General features: G+C 47.0%; 4 protein-coding genes across 4 annotated transcripts; 2 read left to right on the plus strand and 2 right to left on the minus strand.

Moving 5' to 3' along the window:
- The first annotated feature begins 18793 nt into the window (after positions 1–18793).
- On the plus strand, positions 18794–19201 carry LOC141958600 (histone H4). The gene has a single exon (XM_074901438.1). The coding sequence runs from the start codon at positions 18811–18813 to the stop codon at positions 19120–19122; it is 312 nt and encodes a 103-aa protein (XP_074757539.1). The 5' UTR covers positions 18794–18810; the 3' UTR covers positions 19123–19201.
- A 903-nt stretch (positions 19202–20104) lies between these two features.
- LOC141958602 (histone H3) lies at positions 20105–20515 on the minus strand. The gene has a single exon (XM_074901439.1). The coding sequence runs from the start codon at positions 20513–20515 to the stop codon at positions 20105–20107; it is 411 nt and encodes a 136-aa protein (XP_074757540.1).
- Positions 20516–21354: 839 nt separating this feature from the next.
- LOC141958603 (histone H3) lies at positions 21355–21765 on the plus strand. Its single transcript, XM_074901440.1, has one exon. The coding sequence runs from the start codon at positions 21355–21357 to the stop codon at positions 21763–21765; it is 411 nt and encodes a 136-aa protein (XP_074757541.1).
- An 892-nt stretch (positions 21766–22657) lies between these two features.
- Positions 22658–23076, minus strand: LOC141958604 (histone H4). The gene has a single exon (XM_074901441.1). The coding sequence runs from the start codon at positions 23057–23059 to the stop codon at positions 22748–22750; it is 312 nt and encodes a 103-aa protein (XP_074757542.1). The 5' UTR covers positions 23060–23076; the 3' UTR covers positions 22658–22747.
- Between the last annotated feature and the right edge of the window lie 2221 nt (positions 23077–25297).

Consider the following 25297-nt stretch of genomic DNA (forward strand, 5'->3'; position numbering starts at 1 on the left):
ATTGTTTTTATGTAAATATTCTCAGTTTAGCTTTTCTGAAAAAATAAAAAGGCAGCAGTTAAGACAGATCAGCAACCGGAGCATGATGTAAGGAGAGGCGCACACGGCAAGGGCGGACTCGGTGCCTTCCGCAATGGTTTGCGCGATGGTTTCCGCGAGGCGAAGCACTGTTAATCCCGGCGGAATGGGCTACGGCGGGGGAGGGGGCGGGCTCTCCGTGCCTCCGCGCGAGGGGCGGGGCTGCCGCCGGCCAATCCGGGGCGTGCGCGCGGTTTTCAAACCCGGGGCGGGATGGAGCCTGTCTTCCTCCTGCCGCACCCGCGAATGCCCTTGTTTTACGGGTGGAAAAGGCGTCCCAGTACCTTGTGCGTAGTGGCTGATTTGTTTTTCTGACTCACGAGGACGGTTTTTTTGCATGTTTGTAATTTATGGCTTTCAGGCAATAGTGGGAGAATACGAAGTACTTCGCTCTGATGCTGTCCCATAATGAACCCAGGATGGTTTCTAAAGCGCAGCATCAACTAATCTAAGTGACAGGGGCTGGTTGTGGAAGATGGTAACAGAGGACTGCAAATTAAAAGAAAATAGACTCAAGTGTACTTTTCCATAGCATGTACAGAAACTACTGGAAGCCAGGCGTACATGCAGTAGGGGATCATCATGTACCTGTTCAGACTTGAACTGACATTTCAGTTCTTTTTCATTTTGACAGTGTGTGTTGTTTAAAAGCACCATTGGGTTTTTCTGCAAAAGTTTCCTTTCCTCTTATGGTATTGCCTCCTGAATGCTACATTCTTTGTTTTGACCATGTTCTTTTATGCTGCTTTTTTTGGGCTTGTTGGCCTTAGCTTGGGGCTCTTAGCCACAGCGGCTGCCAGCTTCTTGGGGCTCCTCGTGGCTGTCTTGGCCTGCTTGAGCGCTAGAGCCCCTTGCACTCCATGGAGGCAGACGCAGCCTCGATGATGAGCTCAGCAATGCTGGGGCTATGGCCTTTGCAGCCACCCATCATCACCTTCAGCTTCTTGGGGGTGGGCAGTCTCCAACATAGTTAGAAACAGCTTTCAAAAAGTGGTGGAGGGTGTCAGGGGGATATAAATATAATTTGCAAGAAGCCGGTGCTTATAGGGAGAAGCCTCTCTGCCATCGGTGTGTTGGGGAGTTTGTCCCACAGGAACATAGGGAAGGCATTTCTTCCCTTTCTATTTCCTCGGAACAGATTTTATTTTTTTACTCCATTGTAGGGGACACCTCCGTCCCTCTGGGTTTTTTTAGGCAGATAGAGATAAAATATGCTTTTATTTATTTTTTCATTCAATTGTGTTTTACGAGGAAGAAAACAAAACTGCCCGAACCGGAGTCAGAAATGCGCCACGTGGAGCCTCTTAATGAGGCCGCCTGAGGGCTGGGAGTTGTTTTCTTTGTTCTTTAATAGTGCCCCTTAAGAACTAAGGCACGAAAACTCTACTGCTTTTTGTAGTGTTCTGCCTCAGGAGGCAGAGGAGTGAGTCACTGTGGCAATGTGTTAATAGAAAATGGTGTGAGGAGGGAGCATTTCTCTCTCTCAAGAGGAATGCTCATACTGAAGTGCCTGAGAAGGAAGTATCTCTGTTCTTCTTTTGGAAATTAGGGAAGGAGTTGTTTGGGTTTTTTTCTCCACTGATGTTTGAAAAATCACTTAAATACAAGTATTCTAATTTTTTTAAAAAAAAATGAGATATGGGTAGATTGAAATGCAGTCTAAAGTTGTGGGAGTTTTTCTATTATCTTCTTCATTGGAAACTACTTGCACTCAGTAATGGTAATTCATAAAATTTACCATTTTCTTCTCCACCTTTCTAGACATGTTTCTCCCGAGATGATGCATGTAATGAGCTCTGTTTCCTTATATAGCAGTTTATGACTAATATTCTGGTTTTAATGCCACCAAGATTGTTTTCATAATGTTCTTTAGCACATTTTTATTAGTACAGGGAAACTCTATACCAAATCCTCTTTTCCTTCAGCTAAAATACGACTGGAATATTTTCCTACAATTACTGCATATCCTTGTTCCTCCTGACTAAAGGTTCACATTTAATGTACAAAGGTAATATATTCTTCTACCTCAGGTAACTATGCTTGTTATAAATGAACATATTTTCCATCTGTATACCATAGTTAAATAAAAGTTTTGTGTATGTTAAAATAGGAGAGAGAAATGGATTATGTCACCTATTTACTTATGTGACAGATAAGAGTTAGTTTCCTTGAAAAGCACAAGTACTTTATTTCATTGCAGATCTGGAATTTCTAATTAATCTGGATACCTTCCCAAATTTCTTTCCACCTTTCCACTTCAGACAGCCTAAATTCTCATAAAGGAGAAAGGCTTTAGAGGTAAGAACAGTCCATCACAGATGCTGTTGGTCATGAAAAAAAGCTTGGTATCATAGATGACCTAAATTATTTTTTACTTTTAAGTCCAGAGAAAATATATCCTTATGCTTTAAAGTACTAGCTATAGCATAGGTAGTCTGATCTCTCATATAGCTTGCTCACAAAGAATGTTATTCAATGTGTAGTTACTTAATAGTTCTCTGTTTTTCCATAAAGCACTAGAATATAATATTCAAGATAATATTAAAAAATTGTGCTCATTTGCACAAACATTCCCAAGTATTCAGACAAACAAGTAAAAAACATGAAGTAATAACAGAACATTCACTTTTCAGTTGACTTTCTCTTTGTGACAATAGTTATGGGAAAAGTCCTTGAATATTCTTATCCTTCAAAAAGTCTTATTCATATTTTTCTTGAAAAACATTATGCTTGGTTGCTCTCTGACCACCTCACTGCAGAGAGGATAGTTTAAACTCCCTTGGTACTAAGCAGCCTTCCACAGTCTTAGAGGAGGTGTGATTTTAACTTTTTAAAATTTTTTCCCCTTGCCTTTCAGGAGGCATTGCATTAGCCTAACATATTTACCAAAACTGTAAGCAAGATAGAGTATATTTGCCTAGGCCAACAAAAATGAATGGAATTAATTGCCTGCTATCAAGGGTATCTCCATGAGACTGTGGGCTTCTCTTTGTAAAACTCATCTGAACATTTATGTGACACAATCTACACAAAGGTTAAACATTTATAGGTCTCTTAATAAATTACTCAGATCCCTTCACCCAAATTTTTAGTTCCTTTAGTACTTTTCTGCAACCATATGTGGCAAACCAAAGTATGATAACATAGGAATATCTTACAAATCTGGTGTAATGTATAGAAACCTTTGAATAATACCAGTATTTATTTACTTTTCATAATCACTTGTAAACAGACTTGCTTAGACACCAGATGAAGTTTTTTAGAAAAAGTTATTGATATTATTGTTTATTTCTCTCAGGTGCACAGTGCAGGGTCAATTTAGACTTTGGTAAACATGAAAGAAACTCATGTCTCCACGCCATTTCAGAGGCGCTGAAGCTGACATTCAGGAAATTTGAATGACAGTCTGAAAGCAAATTGCACTCACTGGCTTCAGAAACGCAACAGAAACCTGCATTTGCAGGTAACAATAAATGCTTTGAGTGGATCCACTATTAACAGAAAAGCAGATTGCCGTAATCTATAGCTAAATCCTTCTGTCTTTCTCTCTGCATCTTTCGAGAGTATCCCCAATATTACTGTGGCACAGCTAAGTGACGGCGAGGGGGGATCAGCTTGGGGCGTTTACCCCAGCGCTGTAAACCGGTTCAGGCCGAGGACGGTGGCGGAGAGGGGTGGCCCCAGGCACCGCCCGCCCGGCGCCGCTGCGCCCAGGCTGCAGCAATTTCTGACCAATCCTGCCTGGGAAACAGATTCCCTCCGCCCCAGTCTCTTAATTCCCTTCCTCCTCCACCTCTTTCTCCTTCTCCTCCTCCTCCCTTGCTCCTTCTCGCCCTCCATGTCCTTTCGATTGCCTTCTCCGCCACCCCCTTCCTTCCCCTCTCCTCCACGAGCCGTTTCACGTCGTTAATCCGCGGACAAGGAAGCTGAATCTGCTGGTGAGCACCCCGCCCTGGCTGCTCTTAAAACCAGCCTGCGTTTTGCGTAGCTCTAATGTTTCTTGTATCGACTGTTGGTTTTATTTTAACTGCGCTTCATTTTTAGTGCGGCTGTTGCCCAGGGTAAAACAAAACAAAAAAGCCCAAACAAATAATAATAATTAAAAAAACCACACACACAAAACCCCGAACAAAAAAAGACCCACAAACAACCAAAACCTACCACTAACAACAACAAAAAAACCCACTCCACACAAAACAAGGGGCAGTCGGGGTTCCAGCTTGCTCTGTTAGAAAATGTTATTTTGATTCTGCAGACTTCACGGTTAAGAGAGCAACCACCCTGCATGATAAATTACTTCTGTAAGGATTCCATGGTTATTAGAGCATTTTTCCCCTTGTTCATTCTGTCCTAGAAAACTTAACATGTGACTGCATGGTACAGAAGCAACCCTATCATACTAACTAGACTGATGCAGATATAATTTCTTCCTCTCCAGGAGGCATTTCTACATATCACTTCTTTAAGAAATCAATTACTTCAGGCCTCTGCACACAAGCAATATTACTCTTGTCATGTGGGGAGGGATTTCAAATCGAAACTAAGTCCTTCCCTCTTTATACAGATACTGCAGCTTTTTCCTGCCATGGAAATTCCTCTGTTGCCTCCACAAGTAGTCTGTGAGAGAATTAGAGAAATATCTGTATAAACAAGGATGCTAAGTAACTTGTAATCCGGGGGGGGGGGGGAACACTAAAAACTTAAATGAATAGGAGTTTTTTTGAGGGAAGGTTTTTTGTGTGGTTGGTTGTTAGAGGTTTTTTTGACCTTGTGAGAAAAACAGAACTGATCCTCAGCAAGTGCATGTAATTGACTGGCAGTTGATACCACCAGGGATCAGTGTAGGATGCTTTAAGAGATGGGAACTATTTAATACCAGTGTTAGAAAGTGCTCACAATTATGTAAGCACCTGTGTTCTTCACAACTGATTTCTACAGAGCGAGATGGTTCATCACCTTCAACTCATTTCTTTCATTTGGAAAAACTGTATAGAGATAAGGAGCCCATTTACTTATTTACATTTACAATATTTAGGAAGCTCTTCTGGCCCCTGTAACCTTTTGGTTGCTAACTAACTTTATAATTAGAATGGACCTCACTGAACTTGACAGATTTAGCCACTGACCTTATAGATATTAAAGAAGTAAGAACATCTTCACCCATTAGTTGTCTCTGCCCTAGTACCTTTAGGAGCAAAGCTTGTTTAGGCCTTACATATTTTTTTTCACTTTTCTCAAAACTTTCTTTTCCAGTTGCACTATATCTTTTTTAATTTAGAGGCCAGAAATGTACACAGTACTCTAGGTGCAGCTATTCCATACAATGCTACAAAGATACAGTATCCTCTGTTTTGTTCTCTATTCCTCTTGTGATTCTTGACATACACATTCTTTTCATTTTAGTGCCTCTGAGCATTGAACAAATTATTTGTTTAGTTATTTATTATTTTCAGGTGCGTGAGGATTTTTTTATTAGGATCAACTGGAAGGGTGCGCTGAAGGTGGAAGATTGTGGCAAGACATTTCTGAAGAATGAGTCAGGGAGCCGGGACAGAAGAACAGGCAGTGAAACTGAAAACTATGGTCAAAAGAGTACTGAGTCTGGCTGAGCTGGAATTAGTTTCCCTTATAGCATCCCTCACAGTGCTGTGTTTTATGTTGGGAGCTGGCAGGGTGCTGATAGCACCCTGGTGGTGTGGCTGCTGCTGAGTAGTGCTTACACAGCACCAAGGCTCTTTCTGACATTTCACCCCCAGTGGGACAGGGTGGGCAAGATCTTGGGAGGGGACACAGCCAGGACAGCTGACCCAAACTGACCAAAGGGATATTCCAGACCATATGACGTCTGCTCAGTACAAAGCTGGGAGAAAGGAGGAAGGGGGTGGGGTCACACTTGGTCCTCCGAGGCAACCACTACGCGTATGGGAGCCTTGCTCCTGAGAAGGCCGGACATCGCCTCTTCATGGGAAGGAGAGAATAAACCTGTTTTATTTTTTTTTTGCTTCTGCACGTGGACATTTGCTTCACTTTGCTTATATTAAAATCACTTTTGTTTGACCCACAAGGGTTGGTCTGTCTTATTTTCTTTCCCCTCTTTGCCCTGTTGAGAAAACAAGGGGAAAGGGGGAGAAGTGATAGAGCAACTTGGTGGGTAACTGGCATTTAGCCATGAAGTCTCCATACAAGTAGGATGCATAGAGTATTCATTTTGCTTGTGTTGTAATTTGTGGCAACTGAGGCACGGACTCTCCATTGAAGTGCAGAAGGAAAGACCCTTTATGATTACAATAGTACATACTTATGCTCCTGCCAAAGCTCTTACTTCATAATTTGCAAATTGGCAATTAGACAGATATCAATCCTTTCTCCTATCAACATAAGAGCACTCTAACACGCGCTGTGCAGACCAATCACCTTCTTGCTCACACACTGTTCACGTGGCGGTAACTTCACACAGTTTAGTACTTTTCTACAGTTCAGTGTTGCAGCTGTCTGTTGTTGTTCCCTGCCACCTTGGCACAACTCAGCAGTTTCTTATCCAAGGCCTGTTTTTCACCAAAGCCTAGCTGTTTCTCAGAAGCTGTGTAAGGCTGACAGGCTGATGTCTCCCACAGTAATTAACAAAGTTGTCGTGTAACTCACAGCAATAATTTATTTTTTCATGAAATTACACAACTTCTGTAATATTTTCATCATGTTGATTGTCACTCTAGGCAAAAATCCATATTCTTTCTAGTTGGACTTCTACATTTCATGTGATTATGCTGTGAGAACATTTATATTTCCCTAGGAAGATGATGCAGTTTTATTCCTTTCCTTCACAAATTTTTCAACTAAGTAAAACAGCACCTTTAATACAAGTTTCTGCTTTAAGAGGTGAAGCAAATCTGTATCTCCAAATTTCAACATTTCCGTCACAATAGTTTTAGCTGGTTTAAAAAAAATACACGACATACTTTTTAAGTTGACATTAATTGTCCTACTGAACTGAAAATACATGTGCTGGCAGACCTACTGAGAGATCAACAGCTCCTACAGAAAACTATAGAGTCTTCTTCAAAACCCCAAGAAAAGTAGATCACTGAAGAGAAAACTATTTTTGAAATTCACATTACTCAACAGCCTCCTCAAGGGGGTGGTTGTCTTTTGGCAAGGCCAGGAGTATTAGCAGGAATGGCAGGATGGGATATTGAAAACTGATGCAGAAAGGAATAAAAGCACTAAGATCTGCTGTGACATACCTAGAGTAGAAAGAGGAATAGAGTTGTTTCCTCACTTCTTTGCGCCCTCATCCAACTTATTCCTTCACTCCAGTGTGCCCTGGCTGCCTTCACACATCACGGGAGAGCTCAAGGCCCTTCCAACTAATGCTGACTGATCAGGAAGAGGAAAACAGAACCTTTCACCCTCCCCATACTGTCTTGATTGATGGAAAAAGCTGAATTGTAAAAAAAAAAAAAAAAATTAATCGGTAGGTCATATACTCACTTGTTTATTCTTAGTAACAAAATCCATGTAAATGAACCACCTGGAATGAAAGATGAACACTGGCTATAAAATACGAAACTAAGATGTCATTTTAGGAAATTAAGTACTAGTCCAGAATTCAGTCAATGCAGATTGCTCTGAGCTGCTTCTTCCTTTTCTGAAACATTGAAAGGTTAGAGCTCCAGTAAAGAGCATGTATGTCCCTTCTTTTGATTTAATTTTATCTATTTTCAGAAGTGCTCAACACTTCAATAATTATATAGACTATTATTTTATACCTACAGCTGCCAGTGAAATGTTTAGAAAGATACCACAAACATACATTACACCAAAATAAAAACAAGAAAATGAAACTGACTGTGTGGAAAAGGTAAAATTAAGTAAGAATAACTTGATTTTAACAATCATGAAATATAGAATAATATTTCCACACCCAAGCATACTGTAATACAGCAATCTATTCTATGTACAATACTATCACATCTATAAAGATTCTGTATATAACCATAGTAAAAAATCATGCCTTAGACTATATGTGGTTTTTATCCCTTTTGAAGTTAAGATATTGCTTCGGTCAGAAAGAAATTACATTGCTAGCTGTTTTGGTGGTTCTGCTGGGTTGTCACTCTTAAGAAGTAACAAACCTTGGATAAGGATGAAAAATTGGTTATTTAAGAAAATCTAATATTAAAGAGGATTTAAAAAGTATGATGCAAAAATAAACAAAGCTTAAATTTCATGGGAAAAAATATTAACCATACAATAAATGCCACAAAAATAGATATCATGAACAACAAAAAAGAAGTTGGAAATGGATACTAAAAGAGATTGCAAGCTCTTGACAAAGTGCCAATCAACATTCAACCCCAGTAGGCATTGAGAATTGAATAAGGCAGTTTGCAAGGTAGAATACCTATTCCCAGTAAACCACATAAAGAGAATTAAATTGTTTCAGTGGATAATCTACAAGAATATTAACACCTAAAGTATTTGAAATCATGAGGTGAAATGAAAGCAAACCTACAGAAAAGATATGCAAAAAATTATGTTTGAAACAAAATGTAACAGACGAGAAGGAAAAAATAATTTCTTCAGCAGACCTGATGAGAACAAAAGATGCCATTTGAATCTAGACAAACTAGACTGCTAAAATCACAAAAAGTTAATGGTTCAAAAAGATCTGTAAGGACAGTGAGAGATTCTGGATACTGGTGCAAGCAATAAAAAGCTCTGTCACCTTACCAGACTGGTTTTGCTTCTGGGTTTTGTTGGGGTTTTTTTAAAAAAATAGTGCTGTCTGAAGAAAGGGGGCCAGGTGAGGAAAGTGTGGGACCTTTCTCCTTTGCAGTGAGTAACGCTTGCTTGCAAGTGCTTCTGCTGTGCATAATACCTAAGCTGGGGAAACAAAGGCAGCCACCTGTGTTGAGGAGAGCAGCTTCATGCTGCCTCTGCGATGCTGCAGCTCTCTGGTTTTGTGCCTGCCCCTGCCCGTAACCCTGCTCCTTCTCATCAGGAACAGAGATCATCCATCTCCATTTTCTCTGCTTCCCTCCCAGCTATCAGTAGCAAGTCCATCAGCCTGGAGAAAATTGGGTAAGTCAGAAGGGAGCTGTATCTGCCTTTTAAGGACAAGAAAAGTATTTCTCTCTTTTTCAGCAAAGCAAGAAGAGAAACCAGAGTGGCCCATCTCCAGACTTTTAACTTCCCACATATAGTGTGAACCTGATGACATTCTTTTGGCATAAACTTTACCTGAAAAAGCAGTTCACTCACTCACTGAGAAACCTCTGCCTGGTAACAGGAGTTCTTTTATGAACATCTATGAAAGTCCATGACTGGAAAATATGGCATGTTCTGTTCTCTGTTTTTTTCTCCAGTTTTGTGTCCATGATAGAAAACAAAGGCTGGTTTTTAATCTGAAAAAGAAAATGTAGAATAACACAGGGCAATCTCAGGAACGTAAAGTCCATAGACCCAGAAAAAAAGGGGTGTTAAAAACAAAATTAAAAAGAAAAAAAATAAAGCCACAACACAAAAACCAGCTTCTACAAACACTATATCCCCCACATCCCCCACATTCCCCCCCCCCATCCCCCCATTTAATCCTTTTAAATCTATTGATTAGTTCCAGATAAAAGTGATAGCTGAGGTAGGTGTTAGATATTCTTAGATCTAGCAATTTTTGTAAAGATCAGTTATGGAGTAGAAAGACATCCTCTATTGAGAAAAGGTGGCTACTGTGAACTGAACAGCAACTGCTTGGTTTTAGCCTTCCAGCTGAAAAGTGTGTTAAAAAAACCCCACAAAATCAAAACTGAACTCAACCAAATAAACAAACAAACACAAAAAGCAGCAGCTGATCAATAAGTGATGACCAGTCAGTCCTGATGTAGCATGGTTATGTGTGCTGCTCCTTCACAAAAAGGTACAACCAGTGTGTGCTAAAACCAAAATAACTGGGGAGAGGAGTAGGGAGAGGCTTAGGAGATATTTATAAAGGGAACTCAAGTTCTTGGAAAGAACTGATTATGGTAATGGCAGAAGAGCTGAGTTTATTGCATTGTTTAGACCGTCAGGATATATAGAAAAGGAATCCAGACATTCGTATTTCTTGCAACAGTCTAAAATAACCATGTTCACTAAGGGAAATGGATGGGAACTTGTTAATGTCTAGTAATTTGTCATCCATCCTACTTCAACCACAGTGGAGTTTCCAGTGACCGAGCAAAGCTTTGGAGGATCCAAAAGAAATAATCCTTCAGAATCAGGAAACCTAAGTCTGATGGGAGAGAACAGAGAAAGTCATCAAGAACAGCTCCAGAACAACGCAAGGATGTCAGAGCTCAAAGGAGTCACCAGCCTATTGCATGTTACCACACAGTATGAACTGTGGGACTCTGTCTTTTTTTTTTTTTTTTCCCTGGTTGGTATATCTCCTCCGGGTGAACATGTGCTACAGGCTGACAGCTTTCTCCTGTTCAGGTAACTGGAAATTTCTAGGAGGCAATTGGAAGACATAAAGGCAAAGCTGCTGTTAGTGTTTTGCCACTACAGCTCCTGGGTGAGCTCTGCATAGATTTTTATGAAAAATACTCATTCTGAAATCTCCAGTTAGAAATATTTTTTTCCTCACTCTGCTTACTGCTTAAGTGGGCTTCAAGAAGAAAAATGGAATTTATGAGTAGTATCTTGGCTCTAATTACCTCACCTTATGCTGTCTCTTCAGGAGAAATGCTGGAGGACCATTTATCTGATGAGGGAAAGCCAGAGCCTGTGTATCACCTTGGGCTTACACAGTACAGCTTGCCACTGCCAAAAGCTCTTGAAAAACAAATCAACAAAAAACCAGAAGCAAACAAGCAGAGATAAAAAGATAGACATTTAAGAATAGCAGGATAAGTGTGGGAGATTTAGATTGGTTTCTGAACATCATTTCACTTTCATCTGGTATATTCTTCTATGTGGAATACAGAGAAAAGAACAAAGAAATCATTCCAGGAAAAGTTATAGAACTAGAGCATCACCCAAAAGACACTCAGCACATAGCATTCAGAGTTATGAGAGATGTATTGATAAGGCACAGCTGCCTAAGAGTTATGATTATTTTGGAGAATTTCTGAAGTGCTTGACACACCTTAGAATGACATTTGAGAAGTCTGGTTTTAAGGTTATAGGTAGCTGCTGTAGATCTTTTATATGCTGAGACTGAAATACTCAACATAATTGCATTATATGCTGCATACTTTGCAATTTGTCGCTGCAAGTTTTATAGCCTTAGTTACTGTTATTATTATCTGAAAACCTTCTGACTACTTAGAGAAACAGCAAATATATGGGTCTGTGATGGTTTGACTCTGGCTAAATGCCAGGTATCCACCAAATCACTCTATCACTTCCCCCCCCCCCTTCCCCTTTGTTTTCTCAACAGGGTAAAGAGGGGAAAGAAGATAAACTAACCCTTGTGGGTGAAACAAAAGCAGTTTAAATATAAGCAAAGCGAAGCAAAAGTCCACGCGCAGAAGCAAAAGCAAACAGATCTATTCTCTACTTCCCATGGACAGGCGATGTCGGGCCTTCTGTGGAGCAGGGCTCCCATACCCATAGTGGCTGCCTCGGAGGACCAAGGGTGACCCCACACCCTTCCTCCTTTCTCCCAGCTTTATACTGAGCAGACATCACATGGTCTGGAATATTCGGGTCAGCTGTCCTGGCTGTGTCCCCTCCCAAGATCTTGCCCACCCCGTCTCACTGGGGGAAATATCAGAAAGAGCCTTGGTGCTGTGTAAGCACCGCTCAGCAGTAGCCACACCACCAGGGTGCTATCAACACCCTGCCAGCTCCCAGCATAAAGCACAGCACCGTGAGGGCTGCTATAAGGGAAAACCAATTCCAGCTCAGCCAGACCCAGTACAGTCTCCACCCCTTATTCCATACCATTTACGTTATGCCCAGGTCCCACATAATATTCATTTATCCATTCCATAAGCTTTCTTCACTCCTTCAGATGTTCAGTGACTTGGCTTCCATCTGTCAAGATAGATGTTCAGGACAGAATATGCTTGACTGTTGGACTCCAGCACCGGCTAGGTTTGGGTCGTCATTGCACGTATCTGGTTCACTCTTCATCGTTCCTACTTCCTCCATCACTTCCTGCAACATACAACTCATCCCACAGATTACTTTCCCCCCAAGGTTAAATGTTCTTGAGGCACACACTGAGTCGTCCCATCCTCCCGCATTACCCACCAAGTACATCCAGGTCCCTGAGCAAAGACAATCCCACGAGTGGGCTTGCCTTTTCCCAAGGGAGGAGCAATCCACACTGCCTTCCCCAGCCATTTCCATGTGTGTGCTACAGGGACCTTATCTCCTCCCACAGTATGAAGGGGGTTTGTTTGGGCAGGACCAGGACGGTTAACAGATCCTCTGGTATTAATTAGCCAAGTGGCTTCTGCTAAATTTATATCCCAATGCTTCCATCCCCCACTGTCCAATGCTCTCAACATAGTCTTCAACAGTTCATTATACCTTTCAATCTTTCCAGATGCTTGTGGGTAATAAGGGATGTGATACACCCAGTCAATGCCATGTTTCTTTGCCCAGGAGTTTATAAGATTATTTCGAAAATGGGTCCTGTTGTCCGATTCGATTCTTTCAGGAGTACCATGCCGCCATAAAATTTGCCTTTCAAGACCCAAGATGGTATTTCAGGCAGTGGCATGATTTACGGGGTACGTTTCTAGCCAACCCGTAGTTGCTTCTACCATGGTGAGTATGTAGCGCTTGCCTTGGCGTGTTCGTGGCAGTGGTCCAATATAGTCAATCTGCCAGGCCTCACCATATTGAAAATTCAGCCATCGCCTTCTGTTCCAGGGAGACTTTACTCGTGTGGCTCGCTTGATTGCAGCACATGTTTCACATTCATGAGTGACCTGTGAGATGGCCTCCATGGTCAGGTCCACCCCTCGATCACGAGCCCATCTGTACGTTGCATCTCTGCCAAGATGCCCTGGTGTTTCATGGGCCCATCGAGCTACAAACAGCTCACCCTTATGCTCCCAGTCCAGGTCCAGCCGAGCTACATCAATTTTGGCAGCTTTGTCTGCTTGCTCATTGTTTTGATGTTCTTCAGTGGCACGCCTTTTGGGCACATGAGCATCTACATGACATACCTTTAGAGCCACGTTTTCCACTCGGATAGCGATGTCCTGCCACAATGCAGCAGCCCAGATGGGTTTACCTCTGCGCTGCCAATTGGTCTTCTTCCACTCCTGTAGCCACCCCCACAGGGCATTAGCCACCATCCAGGAGTCCGTGTAGAGATATAGTACTGGCCATTTCTCCCGTTCAGCAATTTTTAGGGCTAGTTGGATCACTTTTACTTCTGCAAACTGACTTGACTCTCCTTCTCCTTCAGTGGCCTCAACAACTTGTCTTGTGAGACTCCACACAGCAGCTTTCCACTTCCGATGTTTCCTACCACACAACAGGATCCATCAGTGAAGAGAGCATAACGCCTCTCATCTTCTGGTAACTCGTTATATGGCGGTGCCTCTTGGGCACGAGCCACCTCCTCAGGCAACGCTCCAAAATCTCTACCTTCTGGCCAGTCCATGATCTCTTCCAGGATCCCTGGATAGTTGGGTTTCCCCAGTTGAGCCCGTTGCATGATTAACGCGACCCATTTACTCCAGGTAGCACTGGTTGCATGGTGTGTGGAAGGGATGTTTCCTTTGAACATCCAATGTAATACAGGCAGCCGTGGTGCCAAGAGGAGCTGTGCTTCTGTACCAACAACTTCTGAAGCAGCTCGAATCCCCTCATATGCTGCCAGTATCTCCTTTTCAGTTGGAGTGTAGTGGGCTTCTGATCCTCGATATCCCCAGCTCCAAAATCCTAATGGTCGACCTCGAGTTTCACCTGGTATCTTCTGCCAGAGGCTCCATGTGAGTCCGTGCTCCCCAGTTGATGTGTAAAGTATATTTTGCACAGCTGGTCCTGTCCGAACAGGCCCAAGAGCTACCGCCCGAGCTATCTCTTGTTTGATGTGCTCAGAGGCTTGTTGCTGCTCAGGACCCCACAGAAAATTGTTCTTCTTTCGGGTCACTTGATAGAGAGGGCTCACAAGCTGACTGTAACCTGGAATATGCATCCTCCAAAATCCCACAAGTCCTAGGAAAGCTTGTGTTTCCTTCTTGTTGGTCAGTGGAGACATAGTTGCTATCTTGTTGACAACATCCAATGGCACGTGATGGCGTCCATCTTGCCATTTTATTCCCAAGAACTGAATTTCTTGTGCTGGTCCCTTGACCTTGCTTTTCTTTATGGCAAACCCAGCTCTCAGAAGAATGTCAATTACTCTTTGTCCTTTCTTGAACACTTCTTCTGCCTCATTGCCCCACACAATGATGTCATCAATGTATTGTAGATGTTCAGGGGCATCACCCTTTTCCAGTGCGGTTTGGATTAGTCCATGACAAATAGTGGGGCTGTGCATCCATCCCTGGGGCAGTCTATTCCAGGTATACTGGACACCCCTCCACCTGAAAGCAAACTGTGGCCTGCACTCTTCTGCCAAAGGAATTGAAAAGAATGCATTGGCAGTATCGGTTGTGGCGTACCACTTGGCTGCCTTTGACTCCAGTTCATATTGGAGCTCTAACATATCTGGTACAGCAGCACTCAGTGGTGGCGTCACTTCATTCAGGCCACGATAGTCTACTGTTAACCTCCACCCTCCGTCAGACTTTCGCATGGCCATATTGGGCTATTAAAAGGCGAATGTGTCTTACTGATGACACCTTGGTTCTCCAGTTGACGAAACAATTCTTGAATGGAAGCCAGAGAGTCTCAGTTTGTACGATACTGCCGTCGGTGCACGGTCCTCATAGCAATTGGCACCTGTTGTTCTTCAACTTGCAACAGTCCCACAACAAAAGGATCTTCTGAGAGGCCAGGCAGATTAGACAACTGTTTTACCTTTTCTGTATTCACACTGGCCACACCAAAAGCCCATCGGTATCCTTTTGGGTCTTTGAAGTATCCCCTCTTGAGATAGTCAATGCCCAAGATGCAAGGGGCTTCTGGGCCAGTTACAATGGGATGTTTTTCCCACTTGTCCCCAGTCAAGCTAACCTCGGCCTCCAATACTGATAGTTTTTGACAGCCCCCTGTCACTCCTGAGATCCAGATAGGTTCTGCCCCTCTATAACTTGATGGCATTAGTGAACATTGTGCCCCAGTGTCAATTAAAGCCTGGTACTTCTGTGGATTTGATGTGCCAGGCCATCGAATCCACACTGTCCAATACACCCAGTCATCCCTTTCCTCCTCCTGGCTGGAGGCAGGGGCCCTCTATTCCCGTTCTTGGTCGGAGTATTCCCTGTCTGACTCTTGCCGTACCAGGCCGGAGGTTCCTTCCTCAGGGTCAAGGGAGGTGATCTCAGTCTTTCTGTATCTGGGAGATCGCTGGTTACTTTCTTGTGGTTTTACACCAGCTACATTAACAACCTTCTTGGATGTCTTCTTCTTGGCAGGGGTCTTTCCTCACAATTCATGTACACGTGCTTCCAATTTAAAGGTGGGTTGACCATCCCACTTCCTCATGTCCTCCCCCTGGTTGCGCAGGAAGAACCAGAGTTCGCCACGTGTCATGCGCCTTGGCTTTCCTTTCCCCCTGACTGGGACAGAAATGATTTCTTGGGGAGCTCCTAACATCCAGGGCACTCGCCCGTAGAGATGAGGAGGTACCAAGACTCTCTTCAAAGTTCTGAAGCCAGGAAGAGACTGCCTCCATAGCTGGCGTACATCTTAGTCCTTCTACTGCATCTATTTCTGGGTAGTACATCGCGGCCAAGCCGGCAGAATACGAGGATGGTGCACCTTTAATCACTTTCCTCCACATGGCCCGTGTGCATGGGACATCCTCTGGATTTTTAGGGGCTTCATCATTATCTGGATCACCATAGATGACTTCCATCACTGCTAATTCTCTCAGGTACTGGACACCTTCATCTGCAGTAGCCCACTTCCCTGGGGTGTGGTCCATAAGATCTTCCTTAAAAGGATACCTTGCTTTAACACTTGAAAGGAGCCATCTCCACAGACTGCAAATTGCTGTCTCTTTTCCAATTCCCCTTTCAATTCCTCGATTTCTAGCAAGGGAACCCAGCTGTTGGGCTTCCTTACCTTCCAGTTGTTGAGCATCTGCCCCATTATCCCAGCATCACAGCAGCCAGGCAGCGATCCGCTCACCTGGCTGGCGGCAATAGTCTCTCCGCAGATCTCGCAGTTCTGATGACGTCAGGGACCGGGTAGTTTCTGCCTCCTGTTTCGGTTCTGTTATTCCCTCTTCTGATACCTTTGCTGAAGGACCAGCTTCTTCCTCTTCTTTCTCCTCCCTTATTAATCGAGGGTATGGGCCTGTTGTTCTCCTTGTCCATTGTTTCTTTTTTACTACTGGGGCAATCTCTGTTGCTGTTGTTATTGTTTGGGTTCCCATGTCAACCACAGTCCTTTGAGAGTGCTGAACTGCAGCTCGGTAAGCACAGGCCAGGCCCCAGTAAAGTGCTAGAAGTCGCTGATTCTCATTGGGATAGGCAAGACACCCCTCTGTCAGGTGATGTGTCAATTTTGTGGGGTTGCTTGCCTTTTCAGGGGTGAGATCCCAGGCTACAGGAGGTGATAACGGTCCTAGGAATCTGCCCAACGCCTTCCACGCTCCCTGCCACCCAGGAACAGGCCGCCTCAGAGCACATTTCAGCACCGATTCACTCAAAATTTGCGTTCTCTTACACCAAGAGCATACCGAGCTCCACACAACCCACAACAGGCGAACAGCATTAATGAAGAGTATCAATGAACTAACATAAGGATGACTAAGTACCTCGGGAGCCTGCAAAATAAAACCACTCATGATGTTCCCAATTCCTTGCAGCATGTTCCCGAGCTTAACAAAATAAAGATAAGCAGCACAATAAACAAGCCCGTGACCAGCACAAGAGCTTGTTGCTTAATAACTACTATAGCTACAGCACATTTAATATAAAACTGCCGTTGTTTTGCCCCATGTTGGGCTCCAGAATAGACTGTGATGGTTTGACTCTGGCTAAATGCCAGGTATCCACCAAGTCGCTCTATCACTTCCCCCCCATTTCCCTTTGTTTTCTCAACAGGGTAAAGAGGGGAAAGAAGATAAACTAACCCTTGTGGGTGAAACAAAAGCAGTTTTAATATAAGCAAAGCGAAGCAAAAGTTCGCACGCAGAAGCAAAAGCAAACAGATTTATTCTCTACTTCCCATGGACAGGCGATGTCAGGCCTTCTCAGGAGCAGGGCTCTAATACTCATAGTGGTTGCCTTGGAGGACCAAGGGTGACCCCACCCCCTTCCTCCTTTCTCCCAGCTTTGTACTGAGCAGACGTCACATGGTCTGGAATATCCCTTTGGTCAGTTCGGGTCAGCTGTCCTGGCTGTGTCCCCTCCCAAGATCTTGCCCACCCCGTCCCACTGAGGGAAATGTCAGAAAGAGCCTTGGTGCTGTGTAAGCACTGCTCAGCAGCAGCCACACCACCAGGGTGCTACCAACACCCTGCCAGCTCCCAGCATAAAACACAGCACCGTGAGGGCTGCTATAGGGGAAATCCAATTCCAATTCAGCCAGACCCAGTACAGGGTCACAGTTCTATAGCATAGAAGCACTACTGAAAAAGTCACAAGATGAAAGAAAAAAGGGGGAAAGTTGTCAAGAAATTTGGACAACCTAAGATTTACAACAACATTTGGAAACAAGATTTCTAAAGATAATTAAGGTGAGGCAACTCATTAAAATGATATTTTCTTCCATCTGAGCAGAGATACAGGTTACAGTTTATAAAAGTGTTCTGGACTGTGTCCAAAACCATGTGAAGAAAAAAAAACAGCAAAAGAAATACTTTTGAGATATTATGTATCCATAAGGAGAAAGACAAGATACAAGATACATATTAACAAGGTACCTAAATCAGTTCTTTCAACAGCACCTCAGTACCATACATAGAAAAAAGCCGCGAGAACATGCAGTTAGAGACCTGGGAGATAATGACTTAAACACCTACAAAAAAAAAAGAACGTGTTGTCCCCACGGAAAGAAAAAAAAAAAAAAAAAAAGTGGATAAATAATTTTACTCAGCGATCATTACAGAACAGTCCGTTTACTTAAGTACAGACACCATCTCGCAGGCCGCGTGCCCGCTACCTCCTCGGCCGGGCCCTTTGTTGGAGCGCGGCGAAATGGCGGCGGCGGCGCGCGGGAGGGGCGGGGCGGTGGCGCGCGGGCGGGAAGAGGCGGGTCGCGGCCCCGCCGCCCCCATTGGCTGGATTTTGCTGCAGACCCGCGGCCGGCGGGGCTCGGCTCCCCCACCGGGACCGAACGCCGCAACGACGGGGCTGGGAAACCGGGCCGCGCGCGGCGGGAAGGGGGGTTGTCCCGCTCCCGGGGATTTGCCTCCGCGGCGCCCAGGCCGAGCCGGCGGCGGGGCCGACTGTTTCCCGGAGCCGGGGCCCGTCCCGCCACCGCGCCACCCGCTCCTCATCAGAGGCGATGGCGCGAACGTCCCTGCCCGCAGGGGGAAGGGCGCGGAGAAGAGCCCGCCCTTGCCCTGCCCCGCCCCGCCGCGGTTTTCAACCAGGTCGGACCGCTGGCAATAAAGAGAGGCGCTGGCGACCCTTCCCGCCACACGCGGCTTAGCCCGGGAAGAGTGAGGTCATGTCTGGGAGAGGCAAGGGCGGGAAGGGGCTCGGCAAGGGCGGCGCCAAGCGCCACCGCAAGGTGCTGCGCGACAACATCCAGGGCATCACCAAGCCGGCCATCCGGCGCCTGGCCCGGCGCGGCGGCGTGAAACGCATCTCGGGGCTGATCTACGAGGAGACGCGCGGCGTGCTGAAGGTGTTCCTGGAGAACGTGATCCGCGACGCCGTCACCTACACCGAGCACGCCAAGAGGAAGACGGTCACGGCCATGGACGTGGTCTACGCTCTCAAGCGCCAGGGACGCACTCTCTACGGCTTCGGCGGCTAAAGTCGGTTCCTGGAATAGGTTACGCCCTTAGAACACAAAGGCTCTTTTCAGAGCCGCCCAAGCTTTCAAGTGAAGAGCGTAGTCGCTGCTCGTGTTTGTGTCGTGCTTTTGGAATTACGGTTGAGCTCATGGTGGGGGCGGAGGGCAGGGGGAGGTGGGCTTTTGTTTTCGCCAGCGGTGTTGCACCCCTCGGGGTCTTTCTCCCAGGCTCAAATAGGTGCTTGGAAGTGCAGCGGCGGGAACTCCGCTCCACAGAGGGCACCATGGGTGTAGTAGCTTGACTCCTGGGCTCTAGGAGACCGTTTAGGTTCTGCAACATACGCGTGTCCCTCATCCCTTCTCCCGCCCCGCTTCCCTCATTCTCTACCAGTACTCCGGTTACCCCCCTCCGTCCTCCTTGGAAATGGGAACGGAGGGGGCCGGCAGGCGAGAAAACCTGCGTCCCGCGTCCGGCCGGGGACAAGCGCTGTTGAGACAAGCGCCCCCCCGCCACGGGCTTCACCACAACAGCCTGAAAGGGGAAGCTCATGAAATGGCGGCGCTCTGCTCTCTGCCCGCCCGGGGCGGGACGAAGCGCATATGGGCACCCGCAGCGCCCCAGCCAGGGGCTGCGGAGGAAAAAGGCTGCGAGCCCGGTGTGAAAGGGCCTTCGCTTGCTCTTCTTCCAGCCCAGGGGCTGCCCGTTTTCTAGGCACCGCTCTCGGCCCCCTCCACCCGCCCCCCAGCCCCGACAGCTTTGAACGCGCAACCTCGCAAGCATCACACACACGGGTCGGGGGGGACACCGACGACTCTTGCGCTCCCTGCAACCCCAACCTTCCCCGGTTACCCCAAAACCGGTGCGGTGCAGAGCGCAGAAAGTGCGCTCGGCACACACTGCCCGCGCCTACTCCGGAACGGAGGAAGGGACACAGCTCTCTCCAGTGGCCACGTGGTGGCTCTTAAAAGAGCCTTTGGGTTGGGTGCTGGCAGGGTAGGAGCCTCAGGCACGCTCGCCGCGGATGCGGCGGGCCAGCTGGATGTCCTTGGGCATGATGGTGACGCGCTTGGCGTGGATGGCGCAGAGGTTCGTGTCCTCGAAGAGCCCCACCAGGTAGGCCTCGCTCGCCTCCTGCAGCGCCATCACGGCCGAGCTCTGGAAGCGCAGGTCGGTCTTGAAGTCCTGCGCGATCTCGCGCACCAGGCGCTGGAAGGGCAGCTTGCGGATCAGCAGCTCCGTCGACTTCTGGTAGCGCCGGATCTCGCGCAGCGCCACCGTGCCGGGCCGGTAGCGGTGCGGCTTCTTCACGCCGCCCGTGGCCGGCGCGCTCTTGCGGGCCGCCTTGGTGGCCAGCTGCTTGCGGGGCGCCTTCCCGCCCGTCGACTTACGCGCTGTCTGCTTCGTACGCGCCATAGCTTCTTATGTTCTTCCCTGCAACACTGCAGATATAGCAGCGAAAAACTGTTAAACTCGATTCCTGCTGACGACTTTTTATACCCGAGCGCTGCTTTTTTATTGGCTGATGGAATGGACCAAGCTCATTGGGCCAATTTGAAAGTCCCGCGTTAACCCCCCCGTATCATGAACGGTGTACTCATAGTGAAGCCTTGATCTTTTCCATTCCTTTGGAAATCAGCTTTCTCATTTTCAACAATTTGTACTTATTAGTTGCGCTCCTGGCCAATTCGATTCTTCTCATACAGTCCGCAGAAGATGGGTAAAAAAAGGCATTTTCCATGTTTCTCAGAGAACAATATTTTTGTTCAGGTTTACTTAGTAAAACCTAAATTTGTAGAAAGCCGGACACTTATGCTTTGCCATTGAAAATTCTTTAGGGAAGTATTTCTGAAGGAACTGTGTAGTTTATTTAAAATAAAAAAAAAATCTGTAGTACTGTGTCGTTTTTAATACATAAAGATATATGTTGTCACATCCTATAATGAAAATATTGACTCCACAAGCATTATTCACTTTCAAACAACTCAGAGAAAGGAAGAAGTAATTACTAGATAAATACTATTTTTAAAACCCTTTAGACTTCCCTGAGACAAAAAAAAAAAAAAAACTAGAAAAAGGGACTAGTCTTTGGGGGCGCCTTTAGCTACCGCAGTTGTTCCAGGAGCTTTCGAATTACCCAATGAAATTCTACGGTTCTTGGACCAATCAGAAACAAGAAGGCGGGGCCGCTACCCGTATAAGTAGGAGGTACAGGAGCTTTCTGGTTTTCCCACTGGCATAGGGAGCGGCTTGATATGGCGCGCACGAAGCAGACAGCGCGTAAGTCGACGGGCGGGAAGGCGCCCCGCAAGCAGCTGGCCACCAAGGCGGCCCGCAAGAGCGCGCCGGCCACGGGCGGCGTGAAGAAGCCGCACCGCTACCGGCCCGGCACGGTGGCGCTGCGCGAGATCCGGCGCTACCAGAAGTCGACGGAGCTGCTGATCCGCAAGCTGCCCTTCCAGCGCCTGGTGCGCGAGATCGCGCAGGACTTCAAGACCGACCTGCGCTTCCAGAGCTCGGCCGTGATGGCGCTGCAGGAGGCGAGCGAGGCCTACCTGGTGGGGCTCTTCGAGGACACGAACCTCTGCGCCATCCACGCCAAGCGCGTCACCATCATGCCCAAGGACATCCAGCTGGCCCGCCGCATCCGCGGCGAGCGTGCCTGAGGCTCCTACCCTGCCAGCACCCAACCCAAAGGCTCTTTTAAGAGCCACCACGTGGCCACTGGAGAGAGCTGTGTCCCTTCCTCCGTTCCGGAGTAGGCGCGGGCAGTGTGTGCCGAGCGCACTTTCTGCGCTCTGCACCGCACCGGTTTTGGGGTAACCGGGGAAGGTTGGGGTTGCAGGGAGCGCAAGAGTCGTCGGTGTCCCCCCCGACCCGTGTGTGTGATGCTTGCGAGGTTGCGCGTTCAAAGCTGTCGGGGCTGGGGGGCGGGTGGAGGGGGCCGAGAGCGGTGCCTAGAAAACGGGCAGCCCCTGGGCTGGAAGAAGAGCAAGCGAAGGCCCTTTCACACCGGGCTCGCAGCCTTTTTCCTCCGCAGCCCCTGGCTGGGGCGCTGCGGGTGCCCATATGCGCTTCGTCCCGCCCCGGGCGGGCAGAGAGCAGAGCGCCGCCATTTCATGAGCTTCCCCTTTCAGGCTGTTGTGGTGAAGCCCGTGGCGGGGGAGCGCTTGTCTCAACAGCGCTTGTCCCCGGCCGGACGCGGGACGCAGGTTTTCTCGCCTGCCGGCCCCCTCCGTTCCCATTTCCAAGGAGGACGGAGGGGGGTAACCGGGGTACTGGTAGAGAATGAGGGAAGCGGGGCGGGAGAAGGGATGAGGGACACGCGTATGTTGCAGAACCTAAACGGTCTCCTAGAGCCCAGGAGTCAAGCTACTACACCCATGGTGCCCTCTGTGGAGCGGAGTTCCCGCCGCTGCACTTCCAAGCACCTATTTGAGCCTGGGAGAAAGACCCCGAGGGGTGCAACACCGCTGGCGAAAACAAAAGCCCACCTCCCCCTGCCCTCCGCCCCCACCATGAGCTCAACCGTAATTCCAAAAGCACGACACAAACACGAGCAGCGACTACGCTCTTCACTTGAAAGCTTGGGCGGCTCTGAAAAGAGCCTTTGTGTTCTAAGGGCGTAACCTATTCCAGGAACCGACTTTAGCCGCCGAAGCCGTAGAGGGTGCGTCCCTGGCGCTTGAGAGCGTAGACCACGTCCATGGCCGTGACCGTCTTCCTCTTGGCGTGCTCGGTATAGGTGACGGCGTCGCGGATCACGTTCTCCAGGAACACCTTCAGCACGCCGCGCGTCTCCTCGTAGATCAGCCCCGAGATGCGTTTCACGCCGCCGCGCCGGGCCAGGCGCCGGATGGCCGGCTTGGTGATGCCCTGGATGTTGTCGCGCAGCACCTTGCGGTGGCGCTTGGCGCCGCCCTTGCCGAGCCCCTTCCCGCCCTTGCCTCTCCCAGACATGACCTCACTCTTCCCGGGCTAAGCCGCGTGTGGCGGGAAGGGTCGCCAGCGCCTCTCTTTATTGCCAGCGGTCCGACCTGGTTGAAAACCGCGGCGGGGCGGGGCAGGGCAAGGGCGGGCTCTTCTCCGCGCCCTTCCCCCTGCGGGCAGGGACGTTCGCGCCATCGCCTCTGATGAGGAGCGGGTGGCGCGGTGGCGGGACGGGCCCCGGCTCCGGGAAACAGTCGACCCCGCCGCCGGCTCGGCCTGGGCGCCGCGGAGGCAAATCCCCGGGAGCGGGACAACCCCCCTTCCCGCCGCGCGCGGCCCGGTTTCCCAGCCCCGTCGTTGCGGCGTTCGGTCCCGGTGGGGGAGCCGAGCCCCGCCGGCCGCGGGTCTGCAGCAAAATCCAGCCAATGGGGGCGGCGGGGCCGCGACCCGCCTCTTCCCGCCCGCGCGCCACCGCCCCGCCCCTCCCGCGCGCCGCCGCCGCCATTTCGCCGCGCTCCAACAAAGGGCCCGGCCGAGGAGGTAGCGGGCACGCGGCCTGCGAGATGGTGTCTGTACTTAAGTAAACGGACTGTTCTGTAATGATCGCTGAGTAAAATTATTTATCCACTTTTTTTTTTTTTTTTTCTTTCCGTGGGGACAACACGTTCTTTTTTTTTGTAGGTGTTTAAGTCATTATCTCCCAGGTCTCTAACTGCATGTTCTCGCGGCTTTTTTCTATGTATGGTACTGAGGTGCTGTTGAAAGAACTGATTTAGGTACCTTGTTAATATGTATCTTGTATCTTGTCTTTCTCCTTATGGATACATAATATCTCAAAAGTATTTCTTTTGCTGTTTTTTTTTCTTCACATGGTTTTGGACACAGTCCAGAACACTTTTATAAACTGTAACCTGTATCTCTGCTCAGATGGAAGAAAATATCATTTTAATGAGTTGCCTCACCTTAATTATCTTTAGAAATCTTGTTTCCAAATGTTGTTGTAAATCTTAGGTTGTCCAAATTTCTTGACAACTTTCTCTCCCCCTTTTTTTCTTTCATCTTGTGACTTTTTCAGTAGTGCTTCTATGCTATAGAACTGTGACCCATATACTTGCTGTTTCTCTAAGTAGTTAGAAGGTTTTCAGATAATAATAACTGTAACTAAGGCTACAAAATTTGCAGTGATAATTTGCAAAGTATGCAGCATATAATGCAATTATGTTGAGTATTTCAGTCTCAGCATATAAAAGATCTACAGCAGCTACCTATAACCTTAAAACCAGACTTCTCAAATGTCATTCTAAGGTGTGTCAAGCACTTCAGAAATTCTCCAAAATAATCATAACTCTTAGGCAGCTGTGCCTTATCATCAATACATCTCTCATAACTCTGAATGCTATGTGCTGAGTGTCTTTTGGGTGATGCTCTAGTTCTATAACTTTTCCTGGAATGATTTCTTTGTTCTTCTCTCTGTATTCCACATAGAAGAATATACCAGATGAAAGTGAAATGATGTTCAGAAACCAATCTAAATCTCCCACACTTATCTTGCTATTCTTAAATGTCTATCTTTTTATCTCTGCTTGTTTGCTTCTGGTTTTTTGTTGATTTGTTTTTCAAGAGCTTTTGGCAGTGGCAAGCTGTACTGTGTAAGCCCAAGGTGATACACAGGCTCTGGCTTTCCCTCATCAGATAAATGGTCCTCCAGCATTTCTCCTGAAGAGACAGCATAAGGTGAGGTAATTAGAGCCAAGATACTACTCATAAATTCCATTTTTTTCTTCTTGAAGCCCACTTAAGCAGTAAGCAGAGTGAGGAAAAAAATATTTCTAACTGGAGATTTCAGAATGAGTATTTTTCATAAAAATCTATGCAGAGCTCACCCAGGAGCTGTAGTGGCAAAACACTAACAGCAGCTTTGCCTTTATGTCTTCCAATTGCCTCCTAGAAATTTCCAGTTACCTGAACAGGAGAAAGCTGTCAGCCTGTAGCGCGTGTTCACCCGGAGGAGATATACCAACCAGGGAAAAAAAAAAAAAAAAAGACAGAGTCCCACAGTTCATACTGTGTGGTAACATGCAATAGGCTGGTGACTCCTTTGAGCTCTGACATCCTTGCGTTGTTCTGGAGCTGTTCTTGATGACTTTCTCTGTTCTCTCCCATCAGACTTAGGTTTCCTGATTCTGAAGGATTATTTCTTTTGGATCCTCCAAAGCTTTGCTCGGTCACTGGAAACTCCACTGTGGTTGAAGTAGGATGGATGACAAA

This window comes from Athene noctua, chromosome 3, assembly GCF_965140245.1.
Source record: "Athene noctua chromosome 3, bAthNoc1.hap1.1, whole genome shotgun sequence".
NCBI classification, from domain to species: Eukaryota; Metazoa; Chordata; class Aves; order Strigiformes; family Strigidae; genus Athene; species Athene noctua.

What these genes read in the sequence shown, in the direction of transcription:
- LOC141958602 (XM_074901439.1), bottom strand. Translation starts at nt 20,515, where the DNA reads ATGGCGCGTACGAAGCAGACAGCGCGTAAGTCGACGGGCGGGAAGGCG.
- LOC141958603 (XM_074901440.1), top strand. Translation starts at nt 21,355, where the DNA reads ATGGCGCGCACGAAGCAGACAGCGCGTAAGTCGACGGGCGGGAAGGCG.
- LOC141958604 (XM_074901441.1), bottom strand. Translation starts at nt 23,059, where the DNA reads ATGTCTGGGAGAGGCAAGGGCGGGAAGGGGCTCGGCAAGGGCGGCGCC.
- LOC141958600 (XM_074901438.1), top strand. Translation starts at nt 18,811, where the DNA reads ATGTCTGGGAGAGGCAAGGGCGGGAAGGGGCTCGGCAAGGGCGGCGCC.